Here is a 16514-nt window from a genome sequence, read left to right as displayed (position 1 = left end):
GGATTAAAGGTGTGGTGGAACACACCTTTAATCTGGGCTACACCTTTTGCTGGAGACAATATAAGGACATTGGAAGAAGGGAGTCTAGCTCTTGCTCTTGCTCCTTCGCCTGCTTGCCGTGTGAGACTGAGTAACTGCTAGATCCTTGGATTTCCATTCACAGCTGCGACTGAACAATTGTAAGGAATTGGGCTGCCGACTGTAAGTTATCAATAAATTCCTTTACTAACTAGAGACTATCCGTAAGTTCTGTGACTCTAGAGAACCCTGACTAATACAGGGGACATGTTGCTTGAGACAGAACCATGCTATATAGCCAGGTTGGCTTTAAACATATGAATCTCTGACTTCAGTCTCCAACTTGCTTGGACAATATTAATGCATACTACCATACCATGGTTATTTTGTGAACTTTTAACTATAAAAATTCTTCTGTCTAATATGTATCTCCATTTGATATTTTTATTAGTATCCATATTTTATCTATCTGGGTCTGTCTGTCATTATACTTATATCAGTGCTGTAAATTGAACCCAGTGCCCGGTGTTTGATAGGCAATTAGTCAAACCATAACGAATGACTCCAGACAAATAATGTAAAATATTGATACAAATTAGATGTAAGTATCACATGAAGATCTAGTTGACAATTCAGGTCTAACAGGTTTTTTAATGGCTTCATTTTTTAAGTAAGATTATGCCAGGCATAACATATGTGAAGTCACAGGCTAAAGATAGAAGTGCTAACACTGCAATCTCTGTATAAATGAAGATTTGACTATCATTTGATTAGAGAATAATAGTAGTAAAACATATTCATAGATGATAAACCCAAAATGACTGTGTCAACTATTTAAAATTTTGCATAGTAGATTTGTTTTATCCCAGCAATATACCTCTTCTTATTAATGACTAGGTCAAGTTGCAACTTTTACAAGTTCGCTGCTGCTGCTGCTGCTGCTGCTGCTGCTGCTGCTGCTGTTGTTGTTGTTTTTGTTGTGTGAGTGTGTAGTATGTATACACAAGTTCAGGCACACCTGCCATAAGAACATGATTGTGAAGGCCAGCGACAAATATCTGAAGTTGGTTCCCTAACAGTCATACACAAACACACACACACACACACACACACACACACACACACACACATACACACACACACACACACACACACACACACACACACATATTGCCCGAGCTTTTGTCCCCGCTGGCAAGAATACACTCAGGACAACCGGAATCTTCTGCGACAAAGCTTTTATTGCTTACTTATCAGGAGGGAAGACCCCGAACCGGGAAAATGGCGCTGCTTATATCACCCGCAGTGTGACATTTCAGCACCTGATGTGGTGTGACAGCTCCTGATTCGTTGCTCACCCATCACCCCATTACTACGCTGTGAGATGGGCAGTGACTAGGCGTGAGTTCACTCTTGCACTTGCACATAAGGCTTGTTTACTAGTTAGGCGCAGTGGAAGCCAGCAGTATCTTATAATGGTGATTGCTCACGGCACGCACGCGATTGCTCGCGGCTTGGCTCTCCACATACACACACACACACACACACACACACACACACGTACACACACGCACATGTGCACACATACTCACCCATACCATAAATTCTGGGGATGGACTTCAAGTAATCAGGCTTGCACAGAAGTCAATTGTCCTTGCTGAGCCATCTTATCAGCCCCCAAGTTGTATATTAGTTTAGGATGTCCTCATTTAAGATTACGTATGTTTGTATGATAGGCTAAAGCAGAAGAAATATGTTATGAAGTTTATGACAACTTTATGCTTATATTTAAGGAACATTGTCATAGTAATAGGTGAAGTCAATGCTATAGTTCATTGATGTTACATTTCACTTAAGGCATTCATCTATATGGAAAACATTCACGCTAAATATATGTTTTGAATTCCGTTAATTAATGTACACTTGCACAGTTTCCTGAAAATGCTTGTCTGGATAAGATAAAACCATTTATGAGTTAAGAGACTGTCATTTATTCAGGGCAATCAGATATAATTTGGGAGAATTGTTTGCCCAAATGTGGAAGTTTGAGGTTACTTTATTTTGCCCCAGTCTTTATAACCTCATATGTAAACTCAGAAAATAATATTTAGGATTATTTTAATAAAGAAATATCAATAACTCCTTTATAGGGTATGTGTGTACACATGCATGTGTGTGTGTGTATGTGTGTGAATGTGTGTGTGTGTGTGTGTGTGTGTGTGTGTGTGTGCAAGTGGAGGTCAGAGGAGAATGTCAGATATCATTTCCACATCAGACATAGTCTCCCTGTTCTGTTTTAAAAGAGGATTTCTCACTGACCTGAAGCTTGCTTAACTGAGTAAACTAGGCTAACTGGACAGTGGGCTGAAGACTGACCCTTCCTCACCAGCGCTGGAATTGCAAGTGCATACCAATCACCCATACATTTTACATGTGTTCCCAGGCTCAGACTCTAAAATTCATGATTGAAATGTTATGGACTAAGCATTCTCCCTAGGCTTCAAGCACTTTCAATATGCAATCTCATTTAACCCTTACAAACCACTATTACCATTATCATTTTCCAGATAAACAAGCTGAGAAAGGGTCAGAAAAATCAAGAGATTGCATAAGTAGGGATAGCTGAATGTGCAGGGTTTCTGTGTCTATTTACACACTTTGATCTCTGGTGATTGATAACAAAAAAGATATTGAGAACAAATTGTATTTTAAGTTATGACAAAGGAAAATAGACTCATATTAAAAATTAGAGGATTGTTGACTTTTTCGACTCTTTACATTGTTTCATATAAACAAATGATCCTTTTTTTCTGACTACATATGCTTTGATACAGTTATATATTGACCCAGGTATGTATATTGAAATAGGAGTCTGATTGAAAGAATATAGTACCTCACTAAGAACAGTAAATGTGGAACCAGTGTCATTACTTGTGATAGACTATAATAGAGACAAGTTTTTAATTTCTTCTGTTTAAATTTTGATATGTTTTCTTCTTAGTTTTTGAGAGTGTAAGTACACCACTTTTTCCTTTCTCCTTTCCCCCCTCCAACCCATGAACCTCCTTTGATGAATGTGTGTGTGTGTGTGTGTGTGTGTGTGTGTGTGTGTGTGTGTGTGAGCATATGTGTCTTCACATGCATGAGGTCATGTGTCCTAAATATATAAATATAACCTGCTCAGTCTGTAGAATGTAGCTTATATGTATATAACTTCAGGGCTATTTACTATTGGAGAAGCAATTGGTGTGCTCTTCTCCACAAAAGGAGTAAGAAAAGACATTTTTCCCACTCTCCGCATTCCTTAGTTCTCTTTAGTTCTGTGTCTGAGGCTGAGGCCTCATGAGCTTGGTCTCTTCCATATTAGCATGGCTGTCGTCCTTGTTCAGGGATTATGTTGATTGGCAGACATGTTGGTGAAACTTCACAGGTGTAGCTTCCCTGACACTCTGTAACTTTTGTGTGAGAGCTCTTGGTTTCAGTTCTCAGCAGACATGACTCTTTAGTCCTTTGAGATGGGCTGGCCAACTCAATAAATCCTTATAAATATCTATTGGATATTAACCACAATGAAACAGAAATATTGCTATATAATAAGCAGAGTTTTTAAAGTACATTCCAAAACAATTAATTTAGGTTAAAAAAAAACAATTAATTCTTTTTCATATTAGAGAAAAATTGTCATTCAACAGACTTCATGTTTTTACATATTTTCAGTGAATATTAAAATATGTTTTTGACAGTTTGTTCTAATCAGGACAAAATTGATTCATTTTTGTTCAAAAGATAATTAATAATAATAAAATACTCTCAATTTATCCATGCAAAACTTTGTTTTACTGAAACATCTAACATTTCCTTATAGAGCAAACAAGTATTTCTTACAAGTTCATGTGTCTTTGTCTCAATTTAAAGCCCTTTTGTGAGTTATTGTACCAGCCTTTGCAGCCTGAACCAAAGGCTTAGCAGACAATGAGCTCACATGATCCTCTGTAGGTTGTGGATGAGAAGTCAGGAGCTCCCTGCCTGATTTGGAATCCACTTGAAGTTAGTTATGACTCATAGAGCTTCATCCAGCAAGGCCTTCTCACAATCTGTCTTCCATTCAGGGAAGATAAAATGGCTGCATTCTCCGTGTCCGAATCAATCACGACACATAGAATGAATGACATGCTAAGTCAAGGGCAGCCTGCTGGATTTAGTCTACACAACAGAGATTGCTCCTTGAAGGTTTTATGCGTGACTTTCATCACCCTGTGTTTTCTATTCCAGGACCCACCCTTCCCAAGACTCATGTTAAAACGGCCTCCCTTGGGCTGGCCGGAAAGGCAAGGTCCCCTTTGCTTCCCGTGTCTGTGCCAACAGCCCCTGAAGTGTCTGAGGAGAGCCACAAGCCCACAGAGGATCCAGCCAGTGTAAGAAGCTTTGATCACAGTTATGCTGCTCAATGGGATCTAAGACAGTCAGCATGCATTGTTATATCGGGACATTGTTCTTACCCCTTGTTTATGTTTGAATATGGACAGAAAACTTAAAGGAAAAAGGATATATACCCAGAGTTTTGTTAAATTAAAGATATACTCAAGGGCAGCCATATTACAAGAGCATTAACTAATCTATCAGATCGTACAATCATATATGCTTGTTTATATATACATGTGTGTATCCATAAGTGTGTGTGCACATAAGAGTCTACACACACACACACACACACACACACCTGTGATTACTATGAAATATCTTGAAATCCTGTAAACAAAACTATGTGTTCATTATTTAACTATTTAACTGAAAGCTATATTCTAAGGGATTTTTCTGAAGTCGTCATTGCTTCTATAATCATAATGTGCACATGCGAGTGTGCACACACACATACATTCCAGAAGAAAATACAAACTGAAGAGACAAAATCATTGTTTGAGAAGAGAAAAATGGCAAAGATGTGGGATACTAGGAATTATTCAAGCTAAAAGGGAGTTGGGCAAAAGAAAGAAAGGGGTAGAAGAAGCTCTAATAGAAAGGAAGTCTGCCCAGAAATATTACATGGAAACTTCCAATCTTCCAACCTCAGATAGAAAATCAAGAGGATAACATAACACTGTCGTATGAAGGGGGACAGTTGTTCAGACGCTGAGCAGGTAATGGGGACCAGAGAACTGAGGAGTGGAGAAGGGAGGGTGGGGGTTAGACAAAACTAAGTTTATGCGAACAATCCTTTGGAAATAACACTGGCATGTTAAGCTAACGAAAAATACGTTTTGAAACTAAAAAGAAAGGTTCCTTAGTTAAGGAAGGGAGATTGTCTGGTAATGATAAAATGGAAAATAGAAATTTTGAGAGGAGGAAAAAGAATTGCTATCCGAAGTTCACTATGATATCCTGAAATGGGGCTGCCTACAGGCAGAGCTTTGGAATGTTGCTGTGCTGAGGATTGTTCAAGAGGAAACATTTCAAAGACTTTCATAGAATTAACATATCAGATACCTTGACTATCAGGATGGGAAAAAAGGTTATATTCCTAACATTACTTTTGTGGGTTTTTTTTTTCAAGCATGGATTGTGAAAAAAAAAATTGCTGCTATCAACTAATTTCTGTTACCTCATGCACTGAGACATACACCAAGTTTCCAAATGTTACAATGATAAAACTTTAATAAATAACCAAGGACAAAAGCAGCAACTATAATCAGTCCTTGATAAACCTATAAAACTACCAGTTTCCTTGGCTAAAATTATTTCCATCAGAAATCTGATTGTCAAAACAAAAAGATTAGTTTATTTGAATAACAAGTAATACATTTTTCATGACTTCTTAAAATTTTAAACATAACCATTCATTTTGAACCATGAAGTAATATAATAACATAAAAACCAAGGAAATCAGTCATGTATATCTTTTTTTCTGAATATTCAGCAGAAGGACAGTACCTGTTTAGCAAACCTTCTACAAGATTAAAATTTCAAGGTACCTACTCCTCCCTTGTCAGAGTACAACTACTTATTTCAGTGTCAGTCTAGTCACAGGATTTGTGGCCCTGTCTAAATTTAGGTTAAGATACTAAATTTACAAAGTGCTTCTTATATGAGAAGTCCTCATTCTAATGTCAAATGGCCTGCTTTACACTGAAGGTTCCCTGAATATAGCGAAAGCAATGGGCAGAGTATTAAAAGCAGTGAGACATGTATATGAAAGGTAAGGCTGAAACAGGACACATTTAGATCAGCAGCTTCCTGTAAAGTAATAATGTGACTGACCCCCTGTATAAATTTTAAATTTTCTAGGTGCCACATTAAAAGCAAAAAAAATAAATAATAAAGTTTAATTTAATGCTGTCTTATTATTTAATCCAATTTTTCAAAATATTAACACTTGATAATCATAAACCAAATATCAATTTGGTATTTTTCCATCTGTTTTCACATTATGCATTGAGAATTAGGTATGTGTCTCATATGCTAAACACATATATTTAGACCAACTGTTTTCAAGAATTAAATAGCTGCATTCAGATAAACAACCCAGACAAACAAAACATCAAACCTAAAAATGGTTGACCAAGGACCGATGTGGTAGCGCTAAAGGCAGAGGCTGATACAGCTGAGTTGGAGGCCAATCCGGCCGACATAGAGAGTTCAAAGCCATTCCGAAGTACCCAGTGAGACCCTGCCTTACAAAGAAAAAGGAGAAAAGGGGAGAAAAAAAAAAGGAATCATGAATGAAACAAAAATTTTTGATCAAGTAGTCATTTTCCAATTTCTCTCTTTTTGTACAAGACAATGTGTTGAGCCAATGGGTTACTTTTCGATCCATGGTCAATTCTGAATGGTATATGACCAAACTGTTCATTAACATGTTCTAAATGAAGCTCATGGGTTGATGCCATGTGCTCATGTATCTTGAATATTCTTCGGTGGATGACAAGTTTTCTGAGGATCCTGTAGAAAAAAAATTTCTGCAGGTCTCTTGGTATGATGGACATTGACTTAGCAAGATTACAGGGCTCTCTGACCATGATATTAAGTAGTGCTTATTGGCTTTATAGAGTATAAATCATGATTTGGAACATTGTCCCAATCTTATAACTAATTAAAGTGGATGGTTGAGGATAATCCAGAATTATACTCATGCCTATATTTATTAACACAAACTATATTTAAGAAAGGGGGAAGGAGGCAATTATTACTTGTTGATTATTTACCAGCAGGCAGCACTGAAGTATTGGACATATTCCCATTTGACAAAGAAAAGACTAGCTAAAAGCAGGAAGTATAAAAATGTTCAAATTATTTCTTGATAAAGTCAAAAGTTCTAAGACCAGTAACTGAATGTATTAGATAAGTAGAAATCCTGGAACTCACAAATAACATCACACAAGGGACTGACTCACAGTGAGCGAAAGGTGATTGATTCAGTAAAAATTGTACAGGTAAACTTCTTAGTTTATACAGAATTTATATCACACTGTAAGCGTCCCTTCACACCTATGCCAAGCACTCTGGCTTTGAACATAAAACTTTGTTTCCACTCACAAGCTAAAGTTATAATCTATATATTTCTGATCAGCCAAGAAATCGTCAGGTTGCCATGCAAAATTTAAAATCTGTCATGCTATTAAAGAAAGAATACTGGTGATGCTGATCTTTAGATACTTTTTAGATGCCTATTTATAGATAGCCAATCAAAACGAAGAGGAACTACTGTGTTAATATGGATCACAGGTCAGACATTGTGACATGCAGGGAGCATGTCAGGGGATGCTCAGAATAAACTATAAAATAGGCACCATTATCATTTCACAGACAAGTAGAATTATACAACAGAGAAATCTTCTAACTTGTTCACTACTACAAAGCTAGCCATTGGAAGAATATGACTTAAAATAGTATATTTTTAACAGTGAAGCTTTTTTCCCTATTAAAGGTATAGAGTACATGGAAGCAGTATTCAGTAGCTTATTGGTAGCTCTTTTGCTATTACAAGTTCATTGAGTTAAAATATTCTGAGAGCTGCTCTACCTATCAGTCCCTATGTAAATCTCAAGAATAATAAGTGACCCAACTTACAGCCAGACACTAAGTGGATCTATCATGGTAGGAGCCTACCAAGACCTCATCCTGACTCCGTTCTCATTCTCTCTCCAGGTATATGAACAGGATGACTTGAGCGAACAAATGGCAAGTTTGGAAGGGCTAATGAAGCAACTCAACGCCATCACAGGGTCTGCCTTTTGACACTCATTGCCAAAACGTTGAGATCTTCTGGGAACTTTACAGCATACCAATTATCCATAAACAGCACACCTGTGTCCAAAAACTCTTACCAGTGTACAGGTCAACCATCTGGACCATTCGGTTAAGGAACATCTGAAGCACTTCAGAAGAAAACAGTATCCCATCCTATATGGACATCAGGAGTATACGATGATGGTCATGAGGTCCCGAAGATGCATCTTCACTGCAAAGTCAAGGCTGAAGCTGCTAGCATAGTTCTGGGTCTTTGTCACTGCAGGGACCATGGTGTCATAACTAATGCCTACATTTTCCTTCAGTGAGACCTTTCATTTTCTGTGTAGGTCTAGTCTCACAAGTGCATTATTTCAGCCTGTACCATGCCATAACAAATCAATACAAACTCACTATTTTTTTCAGCTACAGAGCATCCATGGTAACTCTCTCACTCCATAGCACCAAAGGATTGGATATTTTCCTGACAGCATAAAAGAAAATAAGTGAATAAGCAAAAGGCAGTGAATGCTTGTTTATAGCTCAATCATTCCATCTCACAAAAGTGGCTGATGTTAGTGAGTGGGTATAAACTTTTTACCAATTTTAGCAAGTATTTGTAAATCCATCCTTGATTAACGTTTATGTCTAGCAAGTAGAAACTTAAAAATCCTCAACTGGTGGCATCCTGCCAGCAACAACACCTTTCTAGAAGGAGAATACAATATGCAATCTTCTCAGACACGTGGTGATTGTGTACTTGAGCTTGTCATAGGACATTTTTCGATTTCAGTGGCTTCTATGCCACTCCACACTGTGATGGCCTGTCTGGGTTTCACTAAGGCTTCTTCTTCAGGAGTTTGGCCAGAAAAACTCCACCATCCTCCATCCCCAACCATTCCCCTACTTCTCCTGGGCAAGTAGCCTTAGCTAAAATGGCCAACTCCATGCGTCATATATCCTGTGTCCCCAATATCCCTCTGTGGAGATAGTAGACTTCCTGAGAGCGAGCTCAAGAAAGAAAAGGAGCATGAAAAACCATATCCCAGGGTACCTTTTCATGAGTTGATGTCCCTTCCACCAATAGCATCTTCATTGAGCGAGCTGTGCCAGGCAACATTGACAGATGTTGACCACAGGTTTCTGTTGGCAAGGCAACCTTCCATCCCATGCCTAAGACAGTCAGGGAGGAGAGAGGGATGGGTGCCACTTCACATCTGCACATCATAACTCCTGTAGGTATTTTTCCATGCAGCATCTAAACTGTGGACTAGAATTTTAAACTTCTATCGCCATGTATCTACGGCTTGAAACCAGCTGAATATAAGAACATTCTGTGCATTCCCTTTTAGCCCATGAACTTTCAGCGGTATGTGGAGTTAATCCCTATTTATGCAGCTGAGTCGCCAAGAGGGAACTAGTTTGCATATTTATCAGTTAGGTGACTTGAAAACTTGATGAGAGTTTCAGCTGAATTATTCCTTTCAGCTCTGCCTTTGATTTCAAGCTTGAGTAGGTCATAATTTTAAGAGAGCATGGCAAGGATAGGATCTTTACAACCTAATAGCTCCTTTTATTAGGTGGGTAATTATATATGAATCCCTGAATGAAATATTTTGAGCAAAATGGCACTGTAACAGAAATAATAATTCAGATTATTTTTTTACAGTTTTATGTCGGGAAGGAAATCTGATGTCAAAGAGAGGGCTTGTTCAAATGGTTCATTAGAAAGTCTGGTCCATTTGCAAAACGTTTCCTTCAACAAGAGTGCTTGTTCAATTTACTGAGATTTTTTTTTTTTTCTGGAAGTACTTTCGAGGAACTATGTGATGTTATTCAATGGGACAGAATGCTTTTGTTCAATATTTGGGCACTGAGGTAGACAGCAGTTGACTGACCTGAAATAAAGCATTTCTTATCATAGCAATGAATATTTTAAAAATAATCCACTACTTCGAACTGGAAAAATGTTTACTGAACTACCATAACTTCCTCCACTCCCCAGAGTGTATTCCCCTGTCTAATAATAAAAAGAAAGGAGAGCCACTTTTTAGAGGCATTTGATATCAATGAGAGTCACCTCAAATTTCAGGTTGGGGTTTGCTACAAACCTCAAATTTCAAATTCCATGGAATAAGTTATAATGAAAGGTGTTCTGTAACATCTAGTTGTAAAGTTAAGACAACCAGAATTTTTATAAAACTCGAGGTTTTTCAAACTTTCAATGATTTCAGGGAGTGTAATCTTTAAAAGTTGGATGTATGCTTTCCATTTTTAGTCAGAGTTATATTTCCTCCACAACTCTTGAAAAATTCAGTAAACAAATAATTTATTTTAGCAATTGGTGACTCTTAATAAGTCGTATTGTCATGCCTTGAATATACATTGGAACCATGAGACTGGTTTCATTAACTCAGTGATTGTAACATGTATTTAGTCCAACACGGCTTCTGCTGAGCTCTTGTTCCCATCATCTTTCCAGTGGCTCACGTGTACACAGTAAAATTCCCCAGGGTTCCAGGTGGCAAGTGAATTCCAAGGTCTATGACGGTGTGAGGCAGCCTGAATTTGTCTAGCTTGTGTGTCTAGCTCACTCCATACAAGACCCTTTAAACTTATAAATCTCTTTGAGCCCCACAGGGCAAAGCTGAAGAGGCAGCCAGCATCTCTGCCACCAGCAGTTAGTTCTCTGGAAATGGGAAAAAACATCAAACTTGGCAGGAGGACTCAGGATTTTATACACTATGCTCAAATGAAAAGCAAGAGCCTGCTTTTAAGAACTTTGCTATATTTTTTCTATTTCATTTTGATAAGAAAGTAATTTCCATTCCTCCAGAAATTTCTGCATTTGTTTAAACTGACAAAAATAAAGAGGGCTCACAATATATTCAAAACATTTGTATAATGCTTTAGTCAAAAGTTAAGTATTTCTTAGTGCTTATAGCTGCCTCCATATAATAGACCCATAATCTTCTAGAATATTTAAGTAATACAGCTTTATATTTGGCTCTTATTAAATACATACTCAGTTCAACAACCCAGAAATAAAAAATTCAAACCAATGCTATAAGAATCCGACTTACTTAGGGATTTCTTTAAGGAACTGGACATAGTAGTAGTAGTTTGGGTTTTTTCAAAATGAAGATTGCTAAGAATGAGGCATGTGCTCAGAAAAGGTGACAGTTACAAAAAGAGACTCCAGATTAACGTTTTTAAGCCAAAGGGTGTCATTCATTGGCTTTCCCAAGAAACAACTCCCCAAGCATGGGTCCAGAGTTTGTTCTCAGAGATGATTGTCGAAAGTTCCCTCTCCTTTGGAGCCTTCTCCTAACTTTTTTACTCTAGTCAAAAGTTAAGTATTTCCTAGTGCTTACAGCTGCCTACATATAGTAGACCCATAATCTTCTAGAATATTTAAATAATACAGCTTTATATTAAAGTCACCTACAAATGGAACACAGTGTCTCAGACATGATAGATGCACAGTGAGTCCCACGAACAGTTACTTACGTCCTAAGAGGCATCCTGCCATTTTTCATAAAACCTTAACCTGGGTTCTGGAAGTGTTGGAATGCTTATTTCCAGTCAGCAAGACATAGGAAATGGAAAACTCCCAAGTCTTGCGTGAATCTAAAGAAATAATAGTAATGTGGACTTCAAAAAGATGCAGAGCAAGTGTATAGAATCTGTATATTCTACCTTTCTTATCAAGTTCTCTTTATGCAACCACAGGATGTCCCCAAAGGCCAAAATTTAGTATCAGGGCTTCATATACCTGGGTAGATCTCTTTACTGAAATGTAAGTGAAATAAGTACCTAATAAAAATTCAAAATAAAAACAAAAAGAAGAAGAAGAAGAAGAAGAAGAAGAAGAAGAAGAAGAAGAAGAAGAAGAAGAAGAAGAAGAAGAAGAAGAAGAAAGGGCCAAGCTACCACACTTTCCTTTTCTAAACTCAAATTGAAAGCAACATTCTCATCATTCGTATTCATCTAATGATTTTCAGAAATCATTTAAATACTACTCAGACAAGCTTTGTACTTTAACATTTTTTAAAGTCATTCGGGTAGTTGAGAAAAATCACAGATAGGTGTTTTTTGTGATACCCCCAATGAACAGAACATATATGTCCCCAGGCCCCAGTCTACCTTGTGGGTCAAATAAAACTGCTTCCAAAAATATTTGATTTGTAACAGAAATGCTATATTTCTTGTCAGTGAGGTTAGATAGGAGACAATGCCACACCCATATCAACAAATGACATGACTTCTGATCTGGCCCACCCCTTCTGCCATTGGATAACTCTTCACTGGGAAGACTTCCAGCAACACAGCAGCACTCTGAAGGGCGTTTTTCTCTTGCTCTCAGTTTTGTGCTTTACCACCTTATGATCTTTTATTTTTTTTTTTATTTTTTGGTTGGTAGGAGAGCAACAGCAAAAACTGTGCAAGGAATAGCAAACACAAGAGGCATGGGCCAAGGGATCTCACTGTGTGTTCGATGTGTATTTTCAGATGCAAGAAAGGAATGTTGGCGAAGAGGAAACGTGTGTTTTTTTATTATTGTAGGGTAAACCTGACGATTCTGAACTTTGCGAATTGTCAGCTTGTTTGGGGGAAGGGCGGGTGGGTATGAGGGGTACTTTTTATAAGTAATATTTAATTTATTATTTAGAAGTGGCTTCTTTTTGGATAATTTATGATACAAAGGGAGATACAGTTGGGATCTAGGCATGGCTGTTAAAGCTGAAGTGTTTTGTATCTCAGAAGGACCGTTTTAGAAACGGACTGTCCAATGCTGAGCCTGAGGGAATGAACATCCAGGCCAAGCAAAGCCTTCACTAAAAATTCCACCATCTCCACCTTCTCCCTATCGAGGGTTTCAAAGATGATAACACCAAACCTAAAGTAACTCGGATAGCATTTTCCAAACCAGTGCTATTCATTCTTTCCAAGGGCTTTGCAACTCAAACTATTAGTGTGATAGTGATGTGTTTATTTGGTAGAAATGGGTATACTACAGCTTTAATAGCCTTAGTGGAAAGAGAAACTTTTTGTTGTTACAAAACACTTTTTTTTTCATAGAAAGGTGTTTTGAGCCTACAAAGAGTCTCTTGGAATTGTCAGACTCTAGCATTGTTAACCAAATTAGAGTAGTGATTGCAATATTTAAGTGTAAATGTTGTTCTATGAGAAAGGAAGCTTGCTTACAGTTTAAAACACGATGACTGTTTCTACACACGAACTTGTATACCACTACACAAGGAAAAGGGGGTTTTGTAATCACTGTAGAACAGTCTCCTATTCATTTTTTATAGAAATGTTATTCCAATGGTGCATTTTTTTGTTTAATAAATAAAGTTTTGATACAAAATTCGTTATTCGCGTTATTCCTAGTAAATGACTATTTTTCTTCGGCACCCAGCTGACACCAGCTCCAGCCAGCCTTTATCTAGGCTCAGGATACTTACGATCAATCTTTTATCAACACCTGTGGCAGTACATTCTCAGTACTTTGTCATATCTTATTACATCCTGATACACTTTTCTGCACACTCCCAGTTTGTGTCCAATCATGGCTGCTAATAGCTATGCCACTTTCTTGCAGCCCTGTCCCAGGCTGCCAGAACTTGATCTACACTTCTGCATGGGAGAAATAGAAAACTCAGATCCCCTCCTTACCCATGACAACGAAACAGTTCAAGTGCTTTCCTCTAGATCAGCAGTTTTCAACCTGTGACCCATGACCCGGAAGGGATCGCGTATCACATATCCTGGATATTAGATATTTCACATCAGGATTTATGACAGTAACAAAATTATGGTTATGAAGTAGCAACAAAATAATGTCACGGTTACAGGTCACCACAGCCTGAGGAACTGTATTAAAGAGTTGTATCATTAGGAAAGGTTGAGAACCACTGCTCTATAGACAAAGACAGAAGACGTCTCAAGTTACTTTGTCACAGACTCATGTTGGGCTCCAGGTTTCACAAACCACACAAACACAGATGCCAGTTACACAGGGATAGTTTATTGAGCATAAACCTCAAGACTGATTGACCAGAGCCTCAGGCTGGATTCAGCAACTGAGCTATGACACTGAGTTAAGATTCTATAAGGTTTTAAAGCTTAAAGTCTACAAACACTTGTGCCAAGTTATTCTACCCATTAGGATTTAGGGATGGGGGGGTTTCCATAGGAACACGTATGTCTTTGTTATATATTTATCCTGCTCCCACTAGTTGGGATATTCAACTATGGCAAGGGACTTTCCTTATCTTATATTCATGCCTTTGCTTTCCAACCAGGATGTCAGTTACTGATGTACATTTATGTCTCTTTCTGCCAAGTAGGATGTCAGTTCCCAGGGAGGCCTTGGCAAATTAAACTTTACTCTAAACCACCCCAAATGGAAGTCTTATTTGAAATAATGTCTTACATATCTTATGACGGGGTCCTTTGCAGGGCCAGCATATATAAGCAAATAACATAAAAGCTTATATACAGGTGTAGGAAGGGCTGCTGGATGGTTGGTTCTAGTCCAAGTTTATTGTGGGTAACTATACAAAGCAGTTCTGCTCACCTCTATCATGACTTGTTTCTAAAGTCACAAAAACATAAGAGTATATGTAATCAACTTGGCACTAGAAAGTTTCCTAGTAACTGCCGAAACATACGAGAAAGTTTTCATATAATGGCCAGCTCGACAGGTAACAGTTATGGAGGCCTTAATGTTTTACCTAGGCCTTAATGTTCTATCTGGGCCTTAACATTTTACCTAGGTCCTAACAGCTCATTCTACTGAGAACGTGTTCATGTTTAGCTTTCTCCTTTTCTCTCCACCACAACCGTTCTTGTGCACCAATGCTTTCAGCTGGAGGTACTTATGATAAAGCACTATCACACACATCTTCATGGTAGGGCTTGTTGTCAATGAATCCATCCACTACGAGGTCATTCTAAATCAATGACGTATATTTCCCATTGTCTTAATATTTCATTTTAAGACAAAACAAGATCATGGGGAGGGGATGCATGTGTCTTTCATAATATAAAAATTATAAATATCAACTATACTAGGCATTAAAGTGCTCTAGAGGAACAGAATTTATAGGATGTGTGTGTATGTGTGTGTGTGTGTGTGTGTGTGTGTGTGTGTGTGTGTGTGTATGTATGTATGTATGTATGTATGTATGTATGTATTTTACTAGAGTAGCTTACAAAGTATTGTCTGGGAAGTCTAACAATATCTATCTCACACCAATGAGGCTGAGAACTTGGCAGTTACCTGTCCACCAGGATGGACATCGAAACAGTCGCTGGCACTGGAATCCTGGAGTGCCTGTGGTCTTCAGCCCACATTCATTCTAATATTGAAGAATGAACACTGCAGCTACAGGACAGATGAACTTGTCAGTGAGGGTGAAGCCAAGTATACAAGAGGCAAAAATCTCTTTTGGCATGTCCTTTTACCTGGTCCGCTACTAGAAGGTGCTACCCGAATTTAGGTGGGACTTCCAGCCTTGAATCTAATCAAGACAGTCCCTCATTGGAGGGCCAAGTGATTTGCAGTTAGTTGATTGCTGATTCATTCACATTGCAAATTAAGATTAGCCATCACATATCCACCCCTTGTCAACTTGACTTCCAAGGACATATCCAAATGAAAATGAGAAGGTTCATCATTTTGCCTATCAAGAAATCATTATCCTACATACAGTTATAAGTGTATTTATATATATATATTGGATAACAAAAATTCCTTCAAGAATGGCTTTTCTTTTAGTGTTTAATAAATTAAATATGATAGATTTGGTGTACTTAACCATTGTAATGATCTCAAATGACACTACATTATATTGTAAAGAAATAGGGGGAAGAAAATGCAAACATCTGCTTAATGGATGTGTATATGTACACAAAACTGTTTTTTGAAAAGTAGGATGGGACAGAAACAGTCACGTCAATTCTGAAACTGTCATGTGACTTTAGCTGGTATTTACATTCTTTTACTACCTAGTCTGCATTGCTTCTACTCTTAACAACAACAACAAAAAAAGCAAATCTTTATTCTTTCCCTGGAGATGTGACCCATAAGTTTCATCACTGAAGGGTGTAAGACATTTGTCATTCTGGCAGAAATACAAGCCCATTCAATTCAAAACTTGTATGCTATCAGAGAGGAGAATAATGGGAAGATGACTCACTGACTTCCTGGTGGGTCTTTAGAGGTGATAGTGGTCAGTACCATTCTCACTGCCACCTCTTGATTC

General features: G+C 37.9%; 1 protein-coding gene across 2 annotated transcripts in view; it reads left to right on the top strand.

The window, feature by feature from the left end:
• Positions 1-13627, top strand: part of Dcc (deleted in colorectal carcinoma) — a 1097616-nt gene extending 1083989 nt beyond the window's left edge. The window contains exons 28-29 of one of the 2 annotated variants that reach the window (XM_006525588.4): positions 4291-4433; positions 8161-13627. In XM_006525588.4, coding sequence (XP_006525651.1) covers positions 4291-4433; positions 8161-8250 — 233 coding nt within the window. In that variant the 3' untranslated portion in view covers positions 8251-13627. The remainder of the gene's footprint in view (positions 1-4290; positions 4434-8160) is intronic. The other variant, NM_007831.3, reaches the window with a different exon arrangement.
• Positions 13628-16514: the final 2887 nt, after the last annotated feature.

The sequence above is a fragment of the Mus musculus genome, chromosome 18 (genome assembly GCF_000001635.26).
Source record: "Mus musculus strain C57BL/6J chromosome 18, GRCm38.p6 C57BL/6J".
NCBI lineage: Eukaryota > Metazoa > Chordata > Mammalia > Rodentia > Muridae > Mus > Mus musculus.
The sequence above is the reverse complement of the archived record's forward strand: the minus strand, read 5'-3'. Positions and strand labels throughout refer to the sequence as shown.